The sequence below is a fragment of the Ananas comosus genome, linkage group 18, assembly GCF_001540865.1.
Source record: "Ananas comosus cultivar F153 linkage group 18, ASM154086v1, whole genome shotgun sequence".
Classification (NCBI taxonomy): Eukaryota; Viridiplantae; Streptophyta; class Magnoliopsida; order Poales; family Bromeliaceae; genus Ananas; species Ananas comosus.
In genome coordinates, this window is record NC_033638.1 from 7,607,988 (window position 1) to 7,629,516 (window position 21,529).

The 21,529-nt window shown below is 38.3% G+C and overlaps 3 protein-coding genes across 5 annotated transcripts; 1 reads left to right on the forward strand and 2 right to left on the reverse strand.

Annotated features, from left to right (window-relative positions):
- On the forward strand, nt 1,071–4,843 carry LOC109724474 (pre-mRNA-splicing factor 38-like). Of its 2 annotated transcripts, none has more exons than XM_020253316.1 (6): nt 1,071–1,479; nt 1,748–1,869; nt 1,965–2,055; nt 2,604–2,730; nt 2,822–2,892; nt 3,322–4,105. In XM_020253316.1, exons 1-6 carry the CDS (start codon nt 1,190–1,192, stop codon nt 3,410–3,412), a joined length of 792 nt encoding a protein of 263 aa, XP_020108905.1. In that variant the 5' UTR covers nt 1,071–1,189; the 3' UTR covers nt 3,413–4,105. The 2 variants fall into 2 exon arrangements, with proteins under 2 accessions (XP_020108905.1, XP_020108904.1); XM_020253315.1 differs by lacking the exon at nt 3,322–4,105 and adding an exon at nt 4,180–4,843 and having other exon boundaries at nt 1,073–1,479.
- LOC109724126 (probable xyloglucan 6-xylosyltransferase 1) lies at nt 10,003–12,011 on the reverse strand. The gene has a single exon (XM_020252821.1). It carries the CDS (start codon nt 11,639–11,641, stop codon nt 10,283–10,285), a length of 1,359 nt encoding a protein of 452 aa, XP_020108410.1. The 5' UTR covers nt 11,642–12,011; the 3' UTR covers nt 10,003–10,282.
- Nucleotides 17,381–21,476, reverse strand: LOC109724205 (programmed cell death protein 2-like). Of its 2 annotated transcripts, XM_020252945.1 has the most exons (11): nt 20,836–21,476; nt 20,402–20,485; nt 20,197–20,330; nt 19,974–20,071; nt 19,444–19,532; nt 19,264–19,339; nt 18,995–19,152; nt 18,842–18,912; nt 18,519–18,633; nt 18,020–18,232; nt 17,381–17,622 (listed from the first exon to the last, which is right to left on the reverse strand). In XM_020252945.1, the coding sequence occupies exons 1-10, from the start codon at nt 21,055–21,057 to the stop codon at nt 18,068–18,070; spliced, it is 1,212 nt and encodes a 403-aa protein (XP_020108534.1). In that variant the 5' UTR covers nt 21,058–21,476; the 3' UTR covers nt 17,381–17,622; nt 18,020–18,067. The 2 variants fall into 2 exon arrangements, with proteins under 2 accessions (XP_020108534.1, XP_020108535.1); XM_020252946.1 differs by lacking the exon at nt 18,020–18,232.

The following is a 21,529-nucleotide window of genomic DNA, read 5'->3' on the forward strand; positions in this document are numbered from 1 at the left end:
CCTATAATCCGAACTCCGCCGACTTTAATTTTAGGGTTATTTGCATACACGTCCCTACAAACATAGTGAATTATGAAAATATCCCTGCAAAACGGAAACTCCATAAGTTGTCCCTGCAAAAGTCCTAAGTTATGCAGATATGTCCCTGCCGTCCAGATCTGTTAGAAAATTTTCGTTAACCACGGTTAAAATACTTAACCATGGTTAATTATAGTGTGAATTGACGTATTTACCCTTCTTCCTCTTCCTCCTCTTCCTCTTCCTTCTTCTTCGTCGCCGGCGAGGAGATGCGGCGGCGACGGCGACGACGGTGGCGAACCCTCTTCCTTTTCGTCTTCCCTCTTCCTCTTTTCCCTTCTTTTTTCCTTCTTCCTTCTTCCTTCTTTCTCTTCCTCTTCCCTCTTCTTCGTCACCGGCGAGGGAGAAGAACCTCGTCGGGGTCGGCCTCGGAAAGGCGGGCGAGTTCCTGGACTAGAAGCTCGAGGGCGTTGTTGTCAACGAGGGCGGCGACGAGGGCGTGCGCGGGGTCGTCGTGGTCGCCGAGGACGTCGGTGTCCGTGAGGTCGGTGAGGAGGGAGACGACGTCGATGGCGATGTCGGCGCTGAGGAGGCCGACGAAGGGGGGACGACGTTGAGGGCGACGAGCTCCAGGTAGAGCTCCGGTGCCCCGGTGTTCTTCCCTCTTCTTCGTCGCCAGCGAACCCGACCCCGCGCCGCCGCCGCTGCCGCCGTCGTCCGCTTCGACGGTCCGAAGAGGAAGAGAAAGAAAAGGGAAAAAGGAAAACTTTTAGAAGGATATATTTGTGAGGGTAAAATTGTCATTTCACGAATCCACTGTTAAAAAATAAACGGATCACTAACGGATGTTAACCGGATGGACATATCTGCATAACTTAGGACTTTTGGAGGGACAACTTATAGAGTTTTCGTTTTGCAGGGATATTTTTACAATTCATTATGTTTACAGGGATGTGTATGCAAATAACCCTTAATTTTACACTTCCGCGGGTTCCGCCCAAAAGAAAAAAATAAAATAAAAAAAAAAATAAACCCCTCACTGTCCCCTTTCCTCCTCCTCCTTCGCTCTCCTGAACCCTCTCAGGGTGTTTTTTTTTTTTTTTTCTTCCCTTTCCTGCTCCCGAACCGAACCGGAGATCGCCGGAGATCGGCGGCGGCGGCGGCGGCGGGGATGGCGAACAGGACGGACCCGTCGGCGAAGAGCATCCACGGGACGAACCCGCAGAACCTGGTGGAGAAGATCCTGCGGTCGAAGATCTACCAGAACACGTACTGGAAGGAGCAGTGCTTCGGCCTCACCGCCGAAACCCTAGTCGACAAGGCCATGGAGCTCGACCACCTCGGCGGCACCTTCGGCGGCAACCGCAAGCCCACCCCCTTCATGTGCCTCGTCATGAAGATGCTCCAGATCCAACCCGAGAAGGACATCGTCGTCGAGTTCATCAAGAACGAGGACTACAAGTATAATCAATCCTTTTCCTCCCCTCCACCCCCCCCTTCTCTCCTCCTCCTCATTCTCCGAATCATTAAGAAAAAGCGTGTTATATACGGGGTGGATTGTATATGAGACGTGCTTAATACTCCCTTGTTCACAAAACATGAATTTTTCAGCCTTTTGTACGAGTACGAAACCAGAGAATTATTCACTTCTGCATACTGACCTGAAAATTTTGGGAATTATTCGCAAATTTACTGACTAGGCTGTTTGTCTCGTCGGAATTTTGATTAGGTATGTTAGGGTTCTCGGGGCCTTCTATATGCGGCTCACGGGCACGGTCGCCGATGTGTACCAGTATCTCGAGCCACTCTACAACGATTACCGGAAGCTTCGGCGGAAGCTGCCGGATGGGAGTAAGCATCTGGAGCCGATAAAATGGTATTTTTGTAGTGTTATTGCTTATTATTATCGGATGTTGATTGAACGGTGTTTGAAATTTTGGTTCTAGGTTTTTGCTTGACTCATGTGGATGAGGTGATTGATGAGCTTTTGACTAAGGATTACTCCTGCGACGTTGCCCTCCCACGTATCCAGAAGAGGTGAGTGTGTATGTGTCTTCTTCATCCCGTTTTTCGTACTTACCTCTTTTCATTTTATTTTCCTGTTAATTTTGTTGGCACTCAGTAGCATGTGATAGTGTGATTACTGCAATGATGTGTTTTACATTTTGAGTAATTCAGCTGTGCTTTGATTTTGTGCATTTCGTTGCTAAGTTGATAAGAAAAGGACTTAATACTGTACATTTAATGTCTATTAGTATATTCATTGCTATGTTGGTCAGTAAGCCTCTATAATCTTATGGTGTTAAAGCGCTAGAACATGATTTGCTAATCGCTAGAGTTCATGCTGTGAATGCACTGCAAATGGACTATTTAATCATGAATCATGCTAATATATTCGTATGTCTTTTTTTGTGAATGTGTTAAAGAGGCTCCTTTAAGTGATAGGTAGAGTTGCGTAAATCTTCTTTTTTTATTTTTTTGGTGGTGCCAAGAAAGAAATTGTTTGACATGGCTTGGCTTTTCATGTGGCTCTCCGTTCTGGTCTAGTATCTTCATAATCATCTAACTGCTGCTTTTTAAAACAGATGGAATCTTGAGACTACTGGGGTATTAGAGCCAAGAAGAAGTGCTTTAGAAGATGATTTTGAAGAGGAAGAAGAAAAAGAAGAAGATGAACAACCGATGGAAGTAGAAGCTGATGGACATGAGAAGGTGGGTAAATCAATCTGCTTCTATGTTGTGCCCAAGCCACCGTTTTTCTTTAGGTGTTCATTTCTTGGTCTTTTGGTGTCTTTTCTATTAGGATAACTATCGAGGACGGAGTCCCACGAGGGGGAGAGACAGGGATAGAAAGCGCGACGGCTACAAATATAGGTATGATGTCCTTTACTATGTTATTTTTTGTTTTTAATTCTCTTGTAAGCAGTTTTAAGTATAAAGAAATGCTACTTGTACACCTAAACGTGGCGCATAAATCTTACACCCACCTATCCAAGGATTTAGAGTCCTTTGGAGTTTTTGATATAAAAAAAAGGGGGTTTATAAGACTAGTGTGAAAATATTGGCCTTTGAATAGATTTGGTGTAAGATTTACCCTCACTTTTTGGGTATACAGGTTAGTATTGCTCAAGTATACTATTGTAGCTTGTACTGCCTCTTTTTTTTTTTTTTTCTTTTTTTCTAGCTATTGTTTTTATGGGGTAGGATGGAATTAGATGTTGTTGAGGAGCCTTTCAATCAAGCTTATTTCTAGATCTCATCATTCAGTTGTCACTTTTCTGATGCATGAAATATGCTTTACAGTTTATTTAGGAAAAGGTCCAAAGATGTATACTATTCTGACATGCATGTGCTATATCATTTACAGACCCTTTCAGGTGAGATCTTAGTATGAAATTGGAAATTCTGAATTTGGACCTTGGATCTGGTTTAGGGAGGAACATACGATTTACCCATGTATAATATACAATAGAACCTTTGCCGCTATCTGATTAATTTGAAAACAAACTTGTTCAATTGTTGAGTATATGATGTGTTTGTCTTATTTAATGTACTCCAATAAAATTTCACTTTAAGCTTCTAGCGCATATAAAAGCAGCCCCTTCCCTCTTGAGCTATTAAGAGTTGTGATAAGAAAAATTGAAAGATTTTAAGCTTCTAGGGCACAGAAAAACAGTTGAGTAGTACTCATAGCTTCAAGTGATTTATAATAAGTTTAGTTCCTTTTAAGCTATGCCTTGTGTAAAACCATTGCATTGAGATTCTACGTTAGGCCAATTGGTGCTGCTGAGTGAATAGAGATTCTCATTGTATGTTTTTCTGTGATATGATCTGTATTTAAGCCCTGTACCCCCGTGCTTTACTGGAGATGCATCTCGACATCCTAAGCCACCGAATTTTCTTTATTGATGCATTTAATGCCTAATGACGAGTGTTTTGTAGTATCATCCTAGTAGGAGGAACTTTATGGGACCTTATTCTTTTTATGGGACATTATTTTTATCTGCTACATGGAATGAGCATTGGGTTTCACCTTTACTGTAAAAACTATAAGAAAAATGATGTAGATCTGATGATTCTGACCTGATTGTCCAACTTCGCTTTGTTTATTGAATTGGTGTTGTCCCAGTTCTTAAGTTTAAACTTTTTCTACTTTTCCAGGGACCGGGATTATGATCGAGATTATGCAAGGGGCCGTGAGAGGGATCGCGATCGAGATAGAGACCGCGATAGAGATAGGGACAGGGAAAGGGATAGAGACCGTCACAGGGCAAGAGACGAAAAGGACTATGGTAGGGAGAGAGAGCGAGAGCGAGACCGTGAAAGAGAAGGTAGAGACAGGGAGAGGAGAGAGAGGGAGAGAGGAAGGCGGAGAAGCCGTTCCAGGAGCAGGAGCAGGAGTAGGGACCGAAGAGACCGGGACCGTGAAGAAGATGGCGAATATCGTAAGAGGCGGACCCGCAGCAGTGTGAGCCCCACCAAAGAGGAGTCTAAGAAGAAGAAAGACAAGAAAGACAAGAAGAGTGACGGCACCGACCATCCCGATCCGGAAATCGCAGAGGCCAACAGGCTTCGTGCTTCTCTTGGGTTGGCGCCACTTAAGCTATGAAAACAAGTTTTTGAGTTATATATGAGGCTAATATTGTAATAACAGTTAATGTTTCTGATTTTCGATCGAGGAAAACAAAGTTTTATCGCTATTTGTTGTGCATAGATATTTCTTGCAGATTCATCCGGCCGATCGAATCGATGCAGGCCCACTGATGTTTCAATGTTATATTGGTTCATTCTATTTGGCTAGAGCTTCAGCAGAAATGTTGTTTTAGTTGAGCTGTTTGAGAAACCTAAATTGCTTTTGGGTCTGCCCCTACTGCATGTACAAACCCTGGTTATGAATTTGGAGTAAAGCTGTTTGAAGAAGTCGGTGAAGAGTGTTGAGGCAGTAAAAAGATACCCGTATAACCAAATTCTACAAAAAATAGATGATGTTATTAAACAGATTAAGATTTTATTGCACCTGGATTTATAGAATCTGGTAATTGTTAATTGGCTGATTTTGAATGTATTGAATCAAATGTGATCAGTCATTAGTAATATCATTGCGCAAAATGGATCAAAGTTTTTGGATACAAAAAAAAAAGAAGGTGAAAATGTAAGGGGCCCTGTCAACTATAGGTCATTTCAAACAAAAAAAAAAAAAACAAAACGGATAGCATGCTACATTTCTCTTTAAAAAAAAGAAAATATAGCTAGTATTTCAATTTCTAGTTAGTATTTCAATTTCTTCTTTGCCATTCGATTTAGTAATGTAGAGAAGCTCTAACTCAAGTAGAANGGTAAAAATGCAAGGGCCCCCCTCAACTATAGGTCATTTCAAACAAAAAAAAATCGCTGACATTAACTCTACTTTTTTTAAGAAATTTATTTAGGTGATGTCAGTCATATAAATCAGATATTTCACTAAATGTAAGTGTGATTTTTTCCATTTAATAGCTTTAATTATTATTCAGTAAACAGAACTGTGACAATAAATGATAATAGTTATTGAGCTGTCACATTTGAGAAAATACACAGCTTAACTACTGAGAATAACTCTTAACTTAAAAAAGAGAGCAGTTTGTCTCTTGTATGACAATAGAAAATGCTAGACCTACTATACCTGATGCAGTAGACTAAAAAGGATTTAATGATTGATATTCGACATCTCAAGAATGGAGTTTAGTCGTTTCATATTTCAGCTTAGCTAAGTTCATCTTTTTTAAAAAAATAAAAAAACGGATAGCATACTACATTCCTCTTAAAAAGAAAATTGAAAAATGCTACCTCATCACCTATGCATAGGTGCAAAATCTTGCACCTCCATCATTTTAGGGTTCACAAAAACTCTTAAGTCAATTTTTAGTTAAAAAAATTGATAAAACTAGTAGAAAGTAAGAGACCTTAAATTAAATAGGGCTTAGGATTTTACACCTACTCTAGGAAAGCACCCATAGCATTGCTCAATGACAATAGCTATATTTTCATTTAGAAATAAATGATACAAAGCAACAGGTAAAGAATGACTTGTCGCACTTAAATCAAATCCATTAATCAATTTCAACTGCGAAGGAAAAAATAGATTGTTTCACCTTGCTATTTACACTTCATTACATTATTATTAATCTACTGATCTAGCTTATTAGAATACACCTCCACACTGCTAGAAACCCTACTACTTGTGGCCAATTGAACAATTAAACATAATAAATAGAAGGAAAGGGTGACTTCAAATAATGAGAATTGGGGGAAATGCTTCTAAAAGAAAAGCTTTTCGAGTCAATAACATAGACAATGATTGCAAGGACAAACAAAATGAAGGGGCTTGTAATAACCAAGTTAGAAAGTTCTGAAAAGAGGTATCACCCATCTCATCTGATGATCATCAGTTCTACCTTCTTCAATCCTTTTTTTTTTTTTTTGAGAAAATATATTTCTCACTTTCATTTAGCTTTCTCATTCTTGAGGGCGCATCGATCACAAGGAACTAACAAGTTTGTATTCAATCATCTGAGTTGAAGCACAGATCATAATGTAAAACAACAGGCAACAGTGAATGGGGGAAAGGGTGTGAAATAGAAGAATAGATGTTCAGGTTCCATATGTAATCTTCTGCACAATAAAATGGGCAGATGAATGAAAAGTAATTTCAGGCTACAAGCTGTTGAGAGCTGCTATCAATAAGGAAAAAAGCACAAACAATCCAAAGAAAATTGGAAAATGAAAACTAACACTTCAATTTGTAGAACCTCATCTCTCATAGAATCCATGATACTCTCTAATGACAATTCCCTGAATCAAATCTTGCTACTTGCCTTAGTGTTGGCATTCCTTCTAACCTTATTCTACTTTCCCTGTAACCATATTGCTTAAGAAATAAGAATTCAATCATCACATAAAACAATAAATCTGTGTGATCTCCTGTTTCCCGGTATTGTTCAGTTTCTCAACATTCCATTGCAAATTCAAGATTAGCAGAGACGAGATCTCACAGAAAAATCCTAGGGAATTGGAGGACTAACGTGGTTGAGAATTCACTGGGATACCTGTATGAGAACTCCTTTCTGGGACTAGTATCATATCTTCTCTTATCATCTCCTAAGAACCTCCAAACAATTCTCCAATCCGACTAAAACAAACGAATTCACAAAATGCCTCTCAATAGTAGCCTTTTCCGCCAACCAACCACCAAGAACTCTGATAGACAGAAATAAATATACCTAATAATCCAAGCGATAAACTGACAGCGGCTGATTTGATCCACTTCCACTAGTCCCTTAGAAATGCTATCTACAGTACATGGGAGCCAGCCAGCTATTCCCAAACATTTCAGTCAGCTTCAATATGCTATAGACAGTAATTGATTCAATATCTCAAACAATCTGCTGCAAACTTGATAAGGAAGAACTAAGAATATGTCAGTTCAAATAGCTCAGTCAAACTGAACTGATGATATAATCTAGGCTAGTTTTCAGCAGACAATCTTCTAGGTATGCTTCAATAAAGAGATACAACCATCAATTCAATTCCATGCCACCAGCAATTCCCTGTCTATTGTCTTACAAAGCATATTGTAGCGCAAATTTTGTTAGAGTGAATGTATGTTGTTTTAGGACCTTCAAACCTAAGAAAAAAGCCAGCCTCATTTTCTTTAAAAATTAAAACCTTCACCAAAGTTCCTGTGTGTGGATCATTGGCACTAGCCACTATTCCAAAAACTCGAGCTGCTAGAACAGGGGCAACCAACTCAGTTACAAGCGCACAGATATAGTGTGCACATCAATTATGGCTTGGCCGGCCCTAGCCTCCGCCACGTTGGTAGGATGCTATCTGCCAACAACCCCTCCCTTCCTACACATGCACATATTGCAGCATGCGGGGGGTTGAACCAGTTGGCAGGATGTTGGCCAAGTAGCCTACAACCCTCTTTTCCAGCACCTGCACATATTGCAGCACGCAAAAATCAAATTCGTGACCTCAGGATGCTGGCCTACCTGCCAACAACCTCCCTTCCCAGCACCTGCACATATTGCAGCATGCGGGAATCGAATCCGTAACTCGCGCTTATAATATCACTTGTGGATCATTGGTACTAACCATTATTCCGAAAGGTCGAGTTGATGGAAGGAGAGTAACCGGATTACTTAAAGTGTACAGATACAGCGTCCATAAGTCTCTATTGTGACATGGCTCACATCGACCTCTGCCATGTGGGCAAGATGCTAGCCTACCTGCCAACACCATGTGGTTAAATGAAAGGACAAATAGGTTAACTCATTTGAATTTAAAGAGTAAGGTACTAAAGGGTGAAATCCAATCACTTACAAAGGGTTATCAAGGAATTAAGAAAGATAACAAGGCCCCGAAATAGACGATCCATGGAGAGGTACCTTGTCTGCTGGATAAAAGAGCAACAGGAAAAAGTCTCGATCGAAATGGGAAACACAAAAAATATTGGTGCTTTAACTACACATCCACACATATTATATCAAAGTCTAGGCACAAAGAGTGGTAAAGGCAGCAAGTTGCTACTCATCCCCTGCTACTACAGGACTTTCAGAGATAGCTTAAACTCGTCATTGTGGAAGCAAAGGATAGTCATGGAAGACAAATAACATCATCAAGATCCTACTTCAGCTTGCTGGTCGCTTTAGATAGCTAACTAACCTGAAGAAGAACAGAGGGTATAGCTAACAACCTTTGTAGTCAGAAGGGTTTAAAAGAGGAAATGAGAATGGGTGGGAGGTAGGGAGGCCGCAGACATAAGCACTACGAGGTCAGCAACCCGGCAAAAAGTTTCCTCAGTTATTCATCATGGAAAGAAGCATTGAACAGATAACGACATATAAGAGGCAGAAACAAGATACTTAAAGCATAATGCAGTTCTATAAAAATTATAAAACTTCATGAAGAATATAAATTGCAGTCCAAAAACAGAGCAAAACTGGAAAAGGAAAAATAAAAAAAATAAATAAATAAAGCACACTCACATGCAGCTTAACTTTCCTATAAAGATATGGCAAAACGAGTGACAAATTGTAGGTAAGGTATCATATATATTTTGAAATTTTGTTGCACTTGCATTGCAAGCCAACTCCCACAGACTTCAAAAAGCAAGTGACAAACTAGTTTGAAAACGATATGATGGGAGAAGAGAAACAGAAGGGGAAAAAAAAAAAAAAAGGATTTCTCACCCACGGATCGGAAAATTTTGACAAAGGATTCTCTTTTACACTTCCGGTCAATAAATCTGGACCGGATTAGGACCCGAAAGAGAGATTAACATGATAAGCTTCTTGAACATTTTAGGACTGTTGGAAAGTTCCCACAGCAGAAGAATTCCAAAAGTTGGGTCAAGTAAAACGAAAAGACAACAAACAAAGACACAACAGCTCGTGAAGTTAATCGGTAAGCTTTTCTAGCGCGTGACAAACTACAACTTTTTCAACTCAATTAGCACTCACGACATCAACAAGTGCATCATCGTGCAAAAACAAAAAAGGTTGGCACGTAGAGGAGATGAAATATGCAGCCTGTTGTAACTAGAATAATCGCTCTTAATTACAAAATCTGTCTTTCTCAGGCACATTGAATGGTTTTATCCACCGATAAACCAGTCAACACCAAAATAGACGATCGATCTTGTTATAAATTACAACTGCCAACAAAACCAAAAAAACGACAGCTTTCCAGAGCCTATAATCCAAACAGGAAATAACTTTGTGAAGTAGAATGGAAGAAAACAAAAGGAACAATAAATTCAAGTTTAGTTTTAGCTATCTAGAATATGACAAGATTTTGCTTTCAAATTTTGTCATTACTCGAAGACTTAAAGCAAAGATAAAAACAAACCGACTGAACAAGGGAGGAAGCAACCAAGCAAGATTTCAATTAAATCGCGGATTTATGATAAAAAGATTCTGCGACCATGCAAAAAACTCCAGAGAATTATAAAAATGAAACAACTAAAGAACATTTCATAAGCAGCAGCAACAAAATTCAGTTTCGTATCCCTGAAATCCTACAAGAGCGCGCATTATACGAACGAAATAAACAAACAACAACATTACAAATGTTAAAAAAAAGAAAAGAAAAAGGGGGGAAAAAAAAGGCCCTATGTAATCCATGCTTCGGATCATAGTCATTGCAACCCTAAATTTAGCTACAACAAATAGAAGCATAATTAAAAAGAGGAGATTTTTTTAAAAAAAAAATTCTTTTACTCATTTTATGGTTGGGATTGGGAATCGGCGGCGACGTCGACGGCCTTGAAGGAGGGGTGGAGCAATCCGAGATCGTCCTGGGCGTCGAGCGGGGCGGCGGTGTCGTTGCGGATGCGCTTGACCCTCCTGCTGGAGAGGGATTTGTGGGCGAAGCCGTACATCTGGAGGATCTGGTTGTCGCCGAAGTTGAAGGCGCGGTCCATCTGCTTGAGGCAGCGCTCGACGGGGTAGTCGCCGAACTTGGCGCAGGGCTTGCAGCCGACGAAGTGGGTGACGAGGGGCCAGCGGTGGTCGCCGAGGCCGGGCCGGTGGTTCTCGATCATCTCCTCGTAGCGGTCGACGAGGATGCCCCAGTAGCCGTGGAGGTAGTAGCCGCTCTCGAGGTGGACCTTGGGCCCCCACTTGTCGCGCTGCGTGGCGAGGAGGTAGACCATGGCGGACTGGTCGTCGGCCTCGAAGACGGGCCGGTCTTTCAGGGCGGAGGTGAGGAGCTTGCCGGCGGCGGCGCGGACGGGGCCCTTGGGGCCCATCGGCGCCCAGGCGTCGAGCAGGTCGAGGGACCACTGGCAGTTGCGGAGGAGGAAGCTCCCGGTGTTGAGCCCGATCCAGTTGCGGTCGTCGTAGACCATCTCGTCCCAGCCGTGGAGGACGAGGTTGTAGGGCCCGTAGCGGGACCAGGGGAGCTCGAAGGCCATGTCGGTGAACATGGCGTCGGAGTCCATCCACCAGAGGAACTCCACCTCCGGGTGCGCGAGGAGGAGCGCGCGGATCAGGGGGAGCTTCGCCCAGAACCCGGCCATCTCCGCGTCGAGCAGCGCCGTGTTGTAGAAGATCTCGAGCCCGTGGACGCGGCAGTAGTCGATCTTGTTCTTGATCGACTTGAGCAGGTAGTGGTCGCCCACCGGGTTCTCGCACGGCTTCGGCGACGACCCCGTCACCAGCAGCACCCGCGGCTTCCCCGCCGCCACAAAGCTCCGCCGCTCCGGGTGCCGCCGCAGCCACGCCGCCCGCTGCGCGTCCCAGTCCTCGATCCGCGGTCCCATCTCGTACGGCGGGTCCTCGACCGACCGCTCCGGCGGCTCCTCGTCGTCCTCCTCGCCGGCGGCGGCGTTAGGGTTAGGGTTATGGTTCTGTTGGCGTTGGCGGTGGTGGTGGTGGTGCTCGGAGAGGGCGCGGTGGGGGTGGGGGAGGAGGCGGCTGCGAAGCTCGACGAGGTCCTGCTGCGGCGTGCCGAAGCGGCCGGCGCCGATGGTGCCGCGGAGGACGACGAAGGTGAGCAGCAGGCAGAGCGCGGTCAGCTTGCCGTTCCGCAGGGCGCGGTGGATCTGACGCGCCCGGCGCTCGCCCACGCACCGCGCCAGCATTGTCCCTCTCCCTCTCTCTCTCCAGGGTACCTTCACCGCTCTTATCAACACCCCAACGTAGTACTAGTACTAGTACTCGTAGTTGCAGTAGTAGTAATACCCTGTGTCGGTGGTGGGTGGTGACTTTACTTTTTCCGAATTATAAGATCTCTCTCTTTCTTTCTTTCTTTCTTTCTTTCTTTCGTTCGATCAGAAAGAGAAGAACTGAAAATGGAAGGAGAGAAGAAGGGGGAAGGGAGAAGGAGAAGGCGAGGGAGTGAGGTGGGAATAAATTAAAGACTTCGGGGAATAAATCGAGGAGAGGAATTGGGAGGGTGTAGCCTGGCACGTTGTTGCTGTCCTGCGGCCTGTGGGCAAAAAAAATTGTTGCCTGCATTCGATGTATATGCATGCACACCCCGTACACCTCATCACCATGTTTAATTTTCGATAATAATAAATTAATAATTTTGCTATTTAGTGGGACGGTAGAAATTATATTATTATTAACTAATTTATTACGGTTAAGTGCCCATATTTATTATCTGTTAAGTTATTTTAGGCTAAATTTAGATTAAAGTTTTACTACATTTAAAAATAGTCTAAATGTTTCTGTTGTCCCTAACTTAAGAAAAAAATTAAAAAAAAATTAGTGACAATATACGAGGTATATTTGAAAGTGCAAAAAAAAAAAGTACTTTTTTATCTCTAACTTAAGGATATATAGAAAAAATTAGCGACTATAAAATAATATATTTTAAAAAATAAAATAGTAATATTAGCTATTCACTAACAGAATCTAACTTTATAAAAATATATATAAAAGAATTAAAAAGTTAAAATAATATTTTTTTATTAGCCTTTTAAATTCGATTTTGATAGAATGTGTCCAATAAATTCGATTTTGATATTGCCTAAAACTTTTACAAGTTCTAAAAAGTGCGGTGTATAGAACATAGTAATAGACCGGGTGCAGCGATAAACTCGAGTCATCCGGGGTTATTAGTTGTTGCTCATTCGCGTTGTCTGTGGAGGAATCCGCGGCAGGGAAACGCGGAGGAGAAAACCGGGGATCGCTTCTTTTTTTTTTGTTTTTTTTTATTATTATTATTTTTTGTTTCTTTGGTAAAAATAACCCTCAATTATAGATCACATGAAAAATCTTTTTTTAACTATTTTTTTAACTAAAAACGGCTCAAGTTCTAATTTTTTTACATAATTTTTATATTTAATTAAATTATAAATTCTATTAAATATAATGATTTTATTTGATGAATAATATTAAATTTGATAAAATTTTTATTCTTTTGACTAAAAGAATGAAATATTACAAGTTAAGAAATATCTAAGAAAGAAAATTTTTTAAAAAAAAATTTATTAGAAAGGTAAATTTATTTTTATTTAAAATTATTTTTTCAGATGTTGCAGTAAAAACTACGATTAATTTGGACATAGTTCCAACTGTTACAATTGAGCTTCCTCGCATAGTTGTAATTACAGCAGTTGAATTTAAATATATTAAAACAAACACTAAATTGAAGTTCTCATTAATTTAATCATCGATTAAATAGTTTAACAACACCTCTGCAGCCTAATCGATACAAATAAAAATTATTAGGAACATTCCTGAATGCGAGACCATCAAATTCAACTTTAATCAAGTAACTTTAAAATAAAATGAATGATCAAATATATATTCTCATTTTGGTAAATTTTTGTGTAGAATAATTAATATATATAATATATGAAGAGGCATCTCTTTGACAAAGCTCTCTTACCAAGCACAAAATGCTCCAGTAGCTCCATGTGTCAATTTTATTTTGTTATTATTTTTTAATTAATTAATGTTAGTTAGGATTTGTACTATCCAAAAATTAATAAATTTAAGATTAGTTTTATTTTATTATATAATTGGAGTTATAGTTAGTGCATTCAGGTCAGACGATAAATAATAAATTTCTTAAAAATATTGAAAGGGAAAAAAAAAATTAGAAGCACCTAAACCTATGGTAGTAAAGATATATAGAATAATCACTAGACCATCACTATGGGCTAATCAATATTTAGTTTGGGGTTAATTGCGTACAGTTTTCTGTAAATATATTTATCCCTACAAAAATTCTAATATTTTCAAATATACCCCGGTTATGAAAATCCGTTAAAATTTAGTTAACTATAGATAAAATACTTAACTCTAATTAGTGAATGAGGTAATTGATCATTTTACTCCTCTTATATTATTTGTGATGGCAAAAAAAAAGATGATGACCGTTGAAAATTTTTGGAAGGATATTTCTGTATAATTCTAACAGTTGGGGCTTTTGAAAGGATATATTTGTGACGACAAAAAAAATGTCATTTCACTTATCTTCTGTTAAAAAATAAATAGTGTTCTAACGGTAACGGTAACAGACCATAATTTTTTTTACATAAATAAATATTTATAAATATACTTTTCTATTTTTTAATAAAACTATAAAAAAATATATCGTATTTATATTAATATAATGTTAAGTAGGGTTTTTCTTGTATTTAGCCTATTTAGAAAATTTGATTTCTACAAATAGCTCTATAAAATTTATATTTGCAAGATCGGTCCTATCCGTGCCATACGAGTGCCACGCAAGCGTCGAAGGCGGTGGACGTTAAGTTGAACAGGATAAATCATTTATCGTATTTGAACACGATCAATTATTCATTATATTCTTTTTAAATTTTAAATATTAAATATTATGTAATAAAAAAAATAATGGAATACAGTGGCTCCAACCAGAGCATATGACTACATCATTTTTAAGCCATTACTTGATGTCAAAAGAGTTAACGCGTGCCAGTTGGAGCCACCACAACAAGCATAGCGCGTGACATCACGACCGTCCGAGGCGATCGGCTCGGTGAACCCGGTCTAGTGAACCGGCCAATTACAATCTCCCGTATCGTTGTCAACAGCTGAGGAGCCCTATTGTACGGCCCCGGTCCATAGACTCACTGTATCGACAAATTCTAACCAGAAGTTCTGATTTAGATCAATTTAAATTCACTATTAAAACTTTCAAAATTTTAATTTTACTTCTCAATATTTTTATTCTTTTTAATTTGAATCAATTAATGATACCGCGAGAATTGCATGAAGTATACTAACTTTTTTTTTTTTTAAATAGCGCATTTAAATGTTAAAGTTAAAATGTTATTAGCTGACTCAAATCAAACAAATTGAAGGTTGGATAGTAAAATCAAAATTTTAAAAGATTGGATAATTAAATTAAAATAATTTATAGTTCAGATATATTCTGTATGATTTTACCAAAAAATTAATAGCTAGCATCTGTAATGTTCGAGAAAAATATTGTATGATTTAATGTTTAGACATTTTAAGCATTGCGTATCACACTTAGGTTTGGATTTTTTATATATAGTGTTGAATGTAAAATATAAAAATATCGTTCTTTGATAACTTCGGAGAATATTGTATGTCTCATATTATTTAGCATGATGTTAAAATAAGATATTTTGAATTTGAATCCCATCAGGTTTCTAGCTTATATCGAAATACTGCTCTCTAATAAGAAATATTAAAATTTACCGTCCTTTTGTTTATTAAATGTATCGTTTTATTATCCAATTTAGTCTTAGTTTGGAACTAGAGTTAATTGCATCAATTTTGTACCTTGTGGTTTCATTTTTTTTTTCTTTTCGTCGGTTTTTCTGTTAATATTTTGTTAAATTATATACAAAAAACTTCAGATACTCTATCTAGGTGTATCGAATATTTATTTTAGTACCCTTTAGTTTTAATTTTGTCACTGATTTTTTTTCCTCCGTTAATATTTTATTAAATTATATACAAAAAACTTTAGATACCCTATCTAGGTTTATCGAATATTCACTTCAGAACCCTTTAATTGTAACTTTGTCACTGATTGAACGAAAAAAAATTAGTAAAATGGATAATAAAAAGAAAAAAATGAAACCACATGATACTAACTTGATACACTATAAACCACAGGATACTAAAATGAAAAAGTGCGAACTATAGGGACTAACTTAATACACTTTAAATCATAGGATGCTAAAACGAAAAAGTGTGAAACCACATGACGGTATTTGAAGTTTACTCTAAAATTTATTTTTTATTCTCAGAAGGCTTATATTTCTCTACTAGTATTATCAATTCTTTTGTTAACTAAAAATCTCAAAAGAATCTATAAATTTAAGTATGCAAGAAATGTAAGCGAACAGTTTTTTTTTTTTTTTTTTTTTTTTTTTTTTTTTTTTTTTTTTTTTTTTTTTTTTTTTTTTTTTTTTGCCGGTGCTAGGTTTACTTGCTGCGGTGGCAACATAAAGGGGGGGGGGGCAGTTGAGCAGCAGAAAGCACACGACAAGTTTGTCAATTTCTCATGCCATTCACAAGATTAACATATTTGACAGCGATGCCTACGGAACCTGATCTGCAATATTAAATTAAGTATTAAACACACTTTGATTAATCTAACACCCATCACTAATACACGAGAGGAGGAGAGTGTTGGTATTAAAAGAGGCTTTTGACCACAGTGGTTAATTAATTAAAATTTAACAAAAAAAAAAAAAAAAACAGAAAAGCACGAATTTTAAAGCAAACATCATCCGCGGGAGAAATGCCACCTGAAAATCTTAACAAAAAAAGAAGTGCATATTTTATACCCATTTTAAAAAATTCTTTAAATTTTTAGTTTCTCATTTTTTTTAAAAAAAATTCAACAACACAAGGGCCAATTTTTGGCTCTTTGATGAGAGAATATAAAATATGCATTTCTTTTTTAAACGTACGGATAGCAGTGCTCGTATATACTGATTCCATTCTAGATAGAAAGAAAAAGTATCTTTTCTTAAATCTATATTATATAAAAACATAGTAGCTTAATTTTTTAAAATATTATTTTAGTATGAAATTATCATATTATTTTTTATTAGATTCGATAAATTAATCTGCATTACACGTCGAAAAGTAAAATAAGAGAGAGAGAGAGAGAGAGAGAGAGATGTTGAAAGAGAGGGTTCAGCTACTCCGAAATCCTGAGAGGGTGGAAGATGGATAACGTGCGGTCCAGCGAAACAGAAAGGAATTTTTCAAATCCAGTACCATTCAATTCCAACCTCCCAACAAAGCACTCAAACACAACTTGACAGCTACCCCTCTTTGATCATATATCTTTCTTTGATCATATAACAAGTGTTATAGTATATGAATAAAATGGTAACACATCAAAGTTAGAGCTTAATCATATACTCTCAAAATAATTAAATACTTGCACAAAATAAACTTAAGTTGAAAATAAATTTTAATTAAATTGAAAAAAATTATAATAGTAGTTAGATTTTTTTTATTTTTGGATTTTTTTTTTCCCTTGGTAATTTGATTTGATACTAGGCAGGACGAAACCAAACAACAAAAATGAGCATTTACGAACCACAATAACTTCCAACCCCCCATCAAAACTAAGTCAATTAGTAGTTTTTTTTTTTTTTTTTCGAAAGTAGAAGTTCACAAGAATATCCATTTATTAGTTGAAGTGTCAAGTAAAGAACAAAAGTAGCACAAAGAAGAGAGTTGTATCATCATTTATCTTAGGGAAATTAATCAATTAAAAAAAAGGGAAAAAAACAGAAAAGTGCTACCTAGCATGGGAAAATTAAGTATTTTTGATAAGATATCAACTTGTATGAATGATAACAAATATATACTTCTCGTAGAATAAACAAAAAAGACACCAAAAAACATGGGCAGTAAAATTGTAGCTTATTAAGATAATTTAGCACCTCTGATAGGAATAAAAGCACCATTAGTTAAGCGGAAAACAAATACGAACTCAACTTGTTCCTCCCTAACCATTTATGCATACATCGCGAGATGACTAGAGCTCATAAGAAAAGCTATGGAATGTGCGTGCAACCGGGGCTCGACACAATCGACCGAGACTAGGAATCTCTTCTCGTGATGTCGTGATAGCTTGAGGTGTAATCTGCAATTATCATAAAATTATATACTATTGTTGTTTACTTCTTAGCCATGAAAAGTAAAAATGCACTGCAGAGAGACAAAGAATCTAAAGCAGCACAGAGAAAGAAATTCTAAGCCACAGAAGTTTTTGAGGGATTTTGTTTCTGAAGTTGTAGAGCAAAAATGTAATCAATTAGCTTCTACTTCTTGGAATAGAGTAAGGTTTCCAAAAAAGCTAAATGGGCAGTTACACACCCTGTTAGTTTGCTTATCTAGTATATACTCTAGAAAACTCAACATCCAGGATCTATAAAGATTATGCGCTTATTACCAAAATTGCGCTTCAGTTCACACAGATAAGCCAACAAAATAACTTCATAAAAATTATAAGGAAAAGCAAAGACTATGGATCTTCACACCTGAGATTGTAATATTGAGGGTCTTCTCTAGACATATATGAAGACACATCAGGGTAGTGTAGCTGTAGGATATAACTGAACCCAGGCAAATTCCTCTTTGTACCCCATGCTTGTTTCGCAGGATTCTAAACATGTGTATACAACAATAGTTGCCCAATCAAGGGAATCGGGATCATTTTTCACCCCGAAGTAATAAAGCAACTGCGGCATGATCTGCATTGATAAATCATTCTTTAGGGTGTGTTAATTTGAATATCTAATAACAATTTAGGGTATTGTAGTAAAATCTGATTCGCAGGCCCATATGTATAAGAGTATCTAATGCTGCAAGTAAAATTAAGAATTTTTTTTTTTTGAAGGATATAAACATAAATAGAAAATTCGCAGCGGTATAGATGTAAATCTCTTTTTATGTTTACGGCCAGAGTTGCATAGTGGATATGTGTAAGATGAAAATATAAGCTAACTGGTAAAAAGGAGAAAGAAAGGTCTACTAAACCTGGAATTCATAGCATAATGGGCCTTTACAGTAGCTGCATGAAGGTATATCTGCCTTAGATGGCCGGCCAATTGATAAAGGCCACAGTGGTCTCGCCATTGGATCTCGGCAATATCTGTTCAAAAAAGGTTTTTAAGAAACTTGTAATCAGCATATCCCATAGTAGCAAAGAAAAATCATAACAAGAGAGGAAAAAGAAGATAATACGAAATTGACCTTACGAGTACACGCGTAAATTTCTAGGAACACCAATTAGTTAAAAAGAAATTCATCACAGACATTAATCATGTAATGATGGTTACAAGGCATGAGAATGCTTTCACCTTAAAACTTGCTCTGGTGCTCTGGCGAGTCGCTCTTGGAAAGATGCCCAACTCTTTTTATCAGCGTCAGCCTGCATATAGATATGCAGATCTACATAAAGCCATGAATCCAACTATAGCATTTGTATGAACTCAAATATGGCGGAGGAAAACCTCAAATTGATCCATCAACGACTGCACCATCTCATCTTTCTTATTATTATCTGTTGGAACCAAAGATGTTGAGCTATTCTCTTCAGAAACCTCAGAATTAAAAACATATTCCTCCTCAATCGCAATCTCATATTCAGGCCATAAAGTGGTGCTCGCAACTGTAGATAAGAGAAATGTATATAGTTTATTTCGATAATTTAATAGCTTGAAAGGACATATACCTAAGAATTAACATTTTGCCAAAGCTTGAAGCTTTTCCCGGTTATCACCTAGAGGAGAATCAGATGCTTCTGAACTGATTATACGACGGCAATCATTCTTATGTCCTGATCGCCAGTGCAACGCCTGATAAAGAGAAAATAATGACAAAATGATTTCTCTTATAAAAACAGAAAGGTAAATGAAGAACTAAAACCAAGAAAATACGGACAAATATCATATGTACAAACCTGATGCTTCTCTGAACAGTAGCGTGCTTTCCTACAACTACTGCAGAGTTTCTCTCCTTTCCATGTTCCGCACCAGCAACAAAGAGAAACTAGAGAATCCATCATTAAAGCAAAATGTGAAACCACAAAACTACAGTCTGTATAATTGTCCATAATTAACACAATTGTACCGGTTTTTAAGAGGCCGACTAATATTTCCCATACTAAGACAAGTTAACTAGAAAATTTGCATACCACAAACTGCTACCTTAAAGAAAATCTTAATCCCTAACAGAACAGCACATAATTTTTAAGAAAACCTCCTTACTTCGAAACAAAAGCATATAATTTATCTATAAGAGAGGTCCTAATTATGGGTAGGAACATAGATAGGTAGGAAGAAAACAGTTTACAATAAAGTGATCGGAATGAAAAAACAGTGTTGCGACAACAGGAAATCGCCCGGCAATCCTAAAAAAGAACCTTAAAATATATTAAAGATGTACAGAGCACTTAATAGGCTACGCACAACAAAAGGGAACAATAATTACCTCCTGTGCAAAGTGGCTTGTCGGTGCCGTCACGCCTCGGTGGTTCGCTCGAGTAAAATGGATTCGTCCGAGGTAGCTGACATCGGAAAACCTTCACACTTGAACAATTTCGAGTAGGCAAAACCCAGGTCAGGCAACCAAAATTAGACAAAAAACCAATAATAGATTGACAAACAAAGAAAATTAAAGTGCAAAAGCAATGATAAATAAAAATCTGAACAACCTTCTACAAAGATTCCCTCCTTCACGCTTCCACTGTTCATGTTGGTCTCGAAGAAGGCATGACATAGATGGGCACATGAAAACGAATAATGTACGATGAAAGGTCGATTTTTTCTCAGAGATTGGAGCATAAATCTACAAAATCAATCATTATATTACAACAAAATCAAAACTTGAATCAAAAGAAAAAAAAAAAAGGGTACTACCTGAAGAAGGAATTGCAGAGGCTCTCCGCAGAAGCCACAAGTGCGAGATTTCTCTGGCGGTAAGTTTACGGGATCCAACCAGGCCTTAAAACAAGAAAATTATAAAAAAATATCAACAAATAAGCATGAATTTCAGTAAAAATAGAAGGATTTAAAGGTAAAGCTCAACTACCTCCTCGCAAGCTCCCCTTTTTTTTCCCCTTTTTTTAAATAATTTTGGGCCATTTTTGGCCCAACTATAGGGTTTAGTGCTATTGGATGACACACAACTTAGCATTAAATCAAAAATTTCTTAGCAAATCTCTCTGCAGTAGAAGTTTAAGCATAAAATTGAAGCATCTAAAGCACTGGACTTAGTAAACGCTGCACGCAAAAGCGGGGCCAAAAAGGCACTTAGTAAACAAAAAGAGGGATTTTTACGGTTCAGGACATACGGGAACCCCTCCAGCTTTGCTCGGGAAGAGATGGCGGAGAAGCGACCGGGGATTCTTGGGCTTCTCGACGAACCCTAGGGTTACTCCCTCATCCTCTTCCTCCTCTTCCTCCTCTTCCTCCTCCACGTCGTCGTGCTCGACCGCTTCCTTGCCTTCATCTCCTTCCAAGCCTTCCATGGTAGTTATTCGCAGTTTGCGGAGATCCTCGAGCTCGGAATCCATTGTCGTCTGTAATATCCCCGGACTATCCGCAACCGCCGATGATGAGAGCTCGCTGAGGCCGGTACGGCGGAGAGGATAATGGGAGCTTCTTGATGGTAATTACGATGTAATGGATTGCCGGAATGGATAAGAGAGGAGCAGAGGGGGTTGAGAAAGATGAAATAGAGACGGTAGAGAGGAGAATTAGAGAGAAAGGGGTTAGGGATAGAGATTAGAGATAAAGAGTGGGATAAGAAATTGAAAAGAGAAATAGTAGAGAAGAAGGAGGGTTTGGAGGAGGAGTTTTGGGGGAGAAAAATAGACTAATTTATTCCCTTCTGCTCCGCCGAGCGCGCTCTTCCTCACTTGCTGCGGCCATCATTGCTGCTCCTGCTATTGTAAAGTTGACATTTTTACTTCCTTCCCTGCGTACTATTAAACTACTACTACTGCTTCTACCATTTATTCTTCAGGATTGTTACATCGTCTTCGT

Excerpts from the sequence above, each read along its gene's own strand:
- LOC109724474 (XM_020253315.1), top strand. The coding sequence starts at position 1,190 with ATGGCGAACAGGACGGACCCGTCGGCGAAGAGCATCCACGGGACGAAC. Across the intron at positions 1,870-1,964 it reads GCGGAAGCTGCCGGATGGGA|GTTTTTGCTTGACTCATGTG; the intron begins GTAAGCATCTGG and ends TTTTGGTTCTAG. Across the intron at positions 2,731-2,821 it reads AAGCTGATGGACATGAGAAG|GATAACTATCGAGGACGGAG; the intron begins GTGGGTAAATCA and ends CTTTTCTATTAG.
- LOC109724126 (XM_020252821.1), bottom strand. The coding sequence starts at position 11,641 with ATGCTGGCGCGGTGCGTGGGCGAGCGCCGGGCGCGTCAGATCCACCGC.
- LOC109724205 (XM_020252945.1), bottom strand. The coding sequence starts at position 21,057 with ATGGATTCCGAGCTCGAGGATCTCCGCAAACTGCGAATAACTACCATG. Across the intron at positions 19,533-19,973 it reads CAAGCCACTTTGCACAGGAG|TTTCTCTTTGTTGCTGGTGC; the intron begins GTAATTATTGTT and ends TGGATTCTCTAG. Across the intron at positions 18,634-18,841 it reads GCACCAGAGCAAGTTTTAAG|ATATTGCCGAGATCCAATGG; the intron begins GTGAAAGCATTC and ends TTTTTTGAACAG.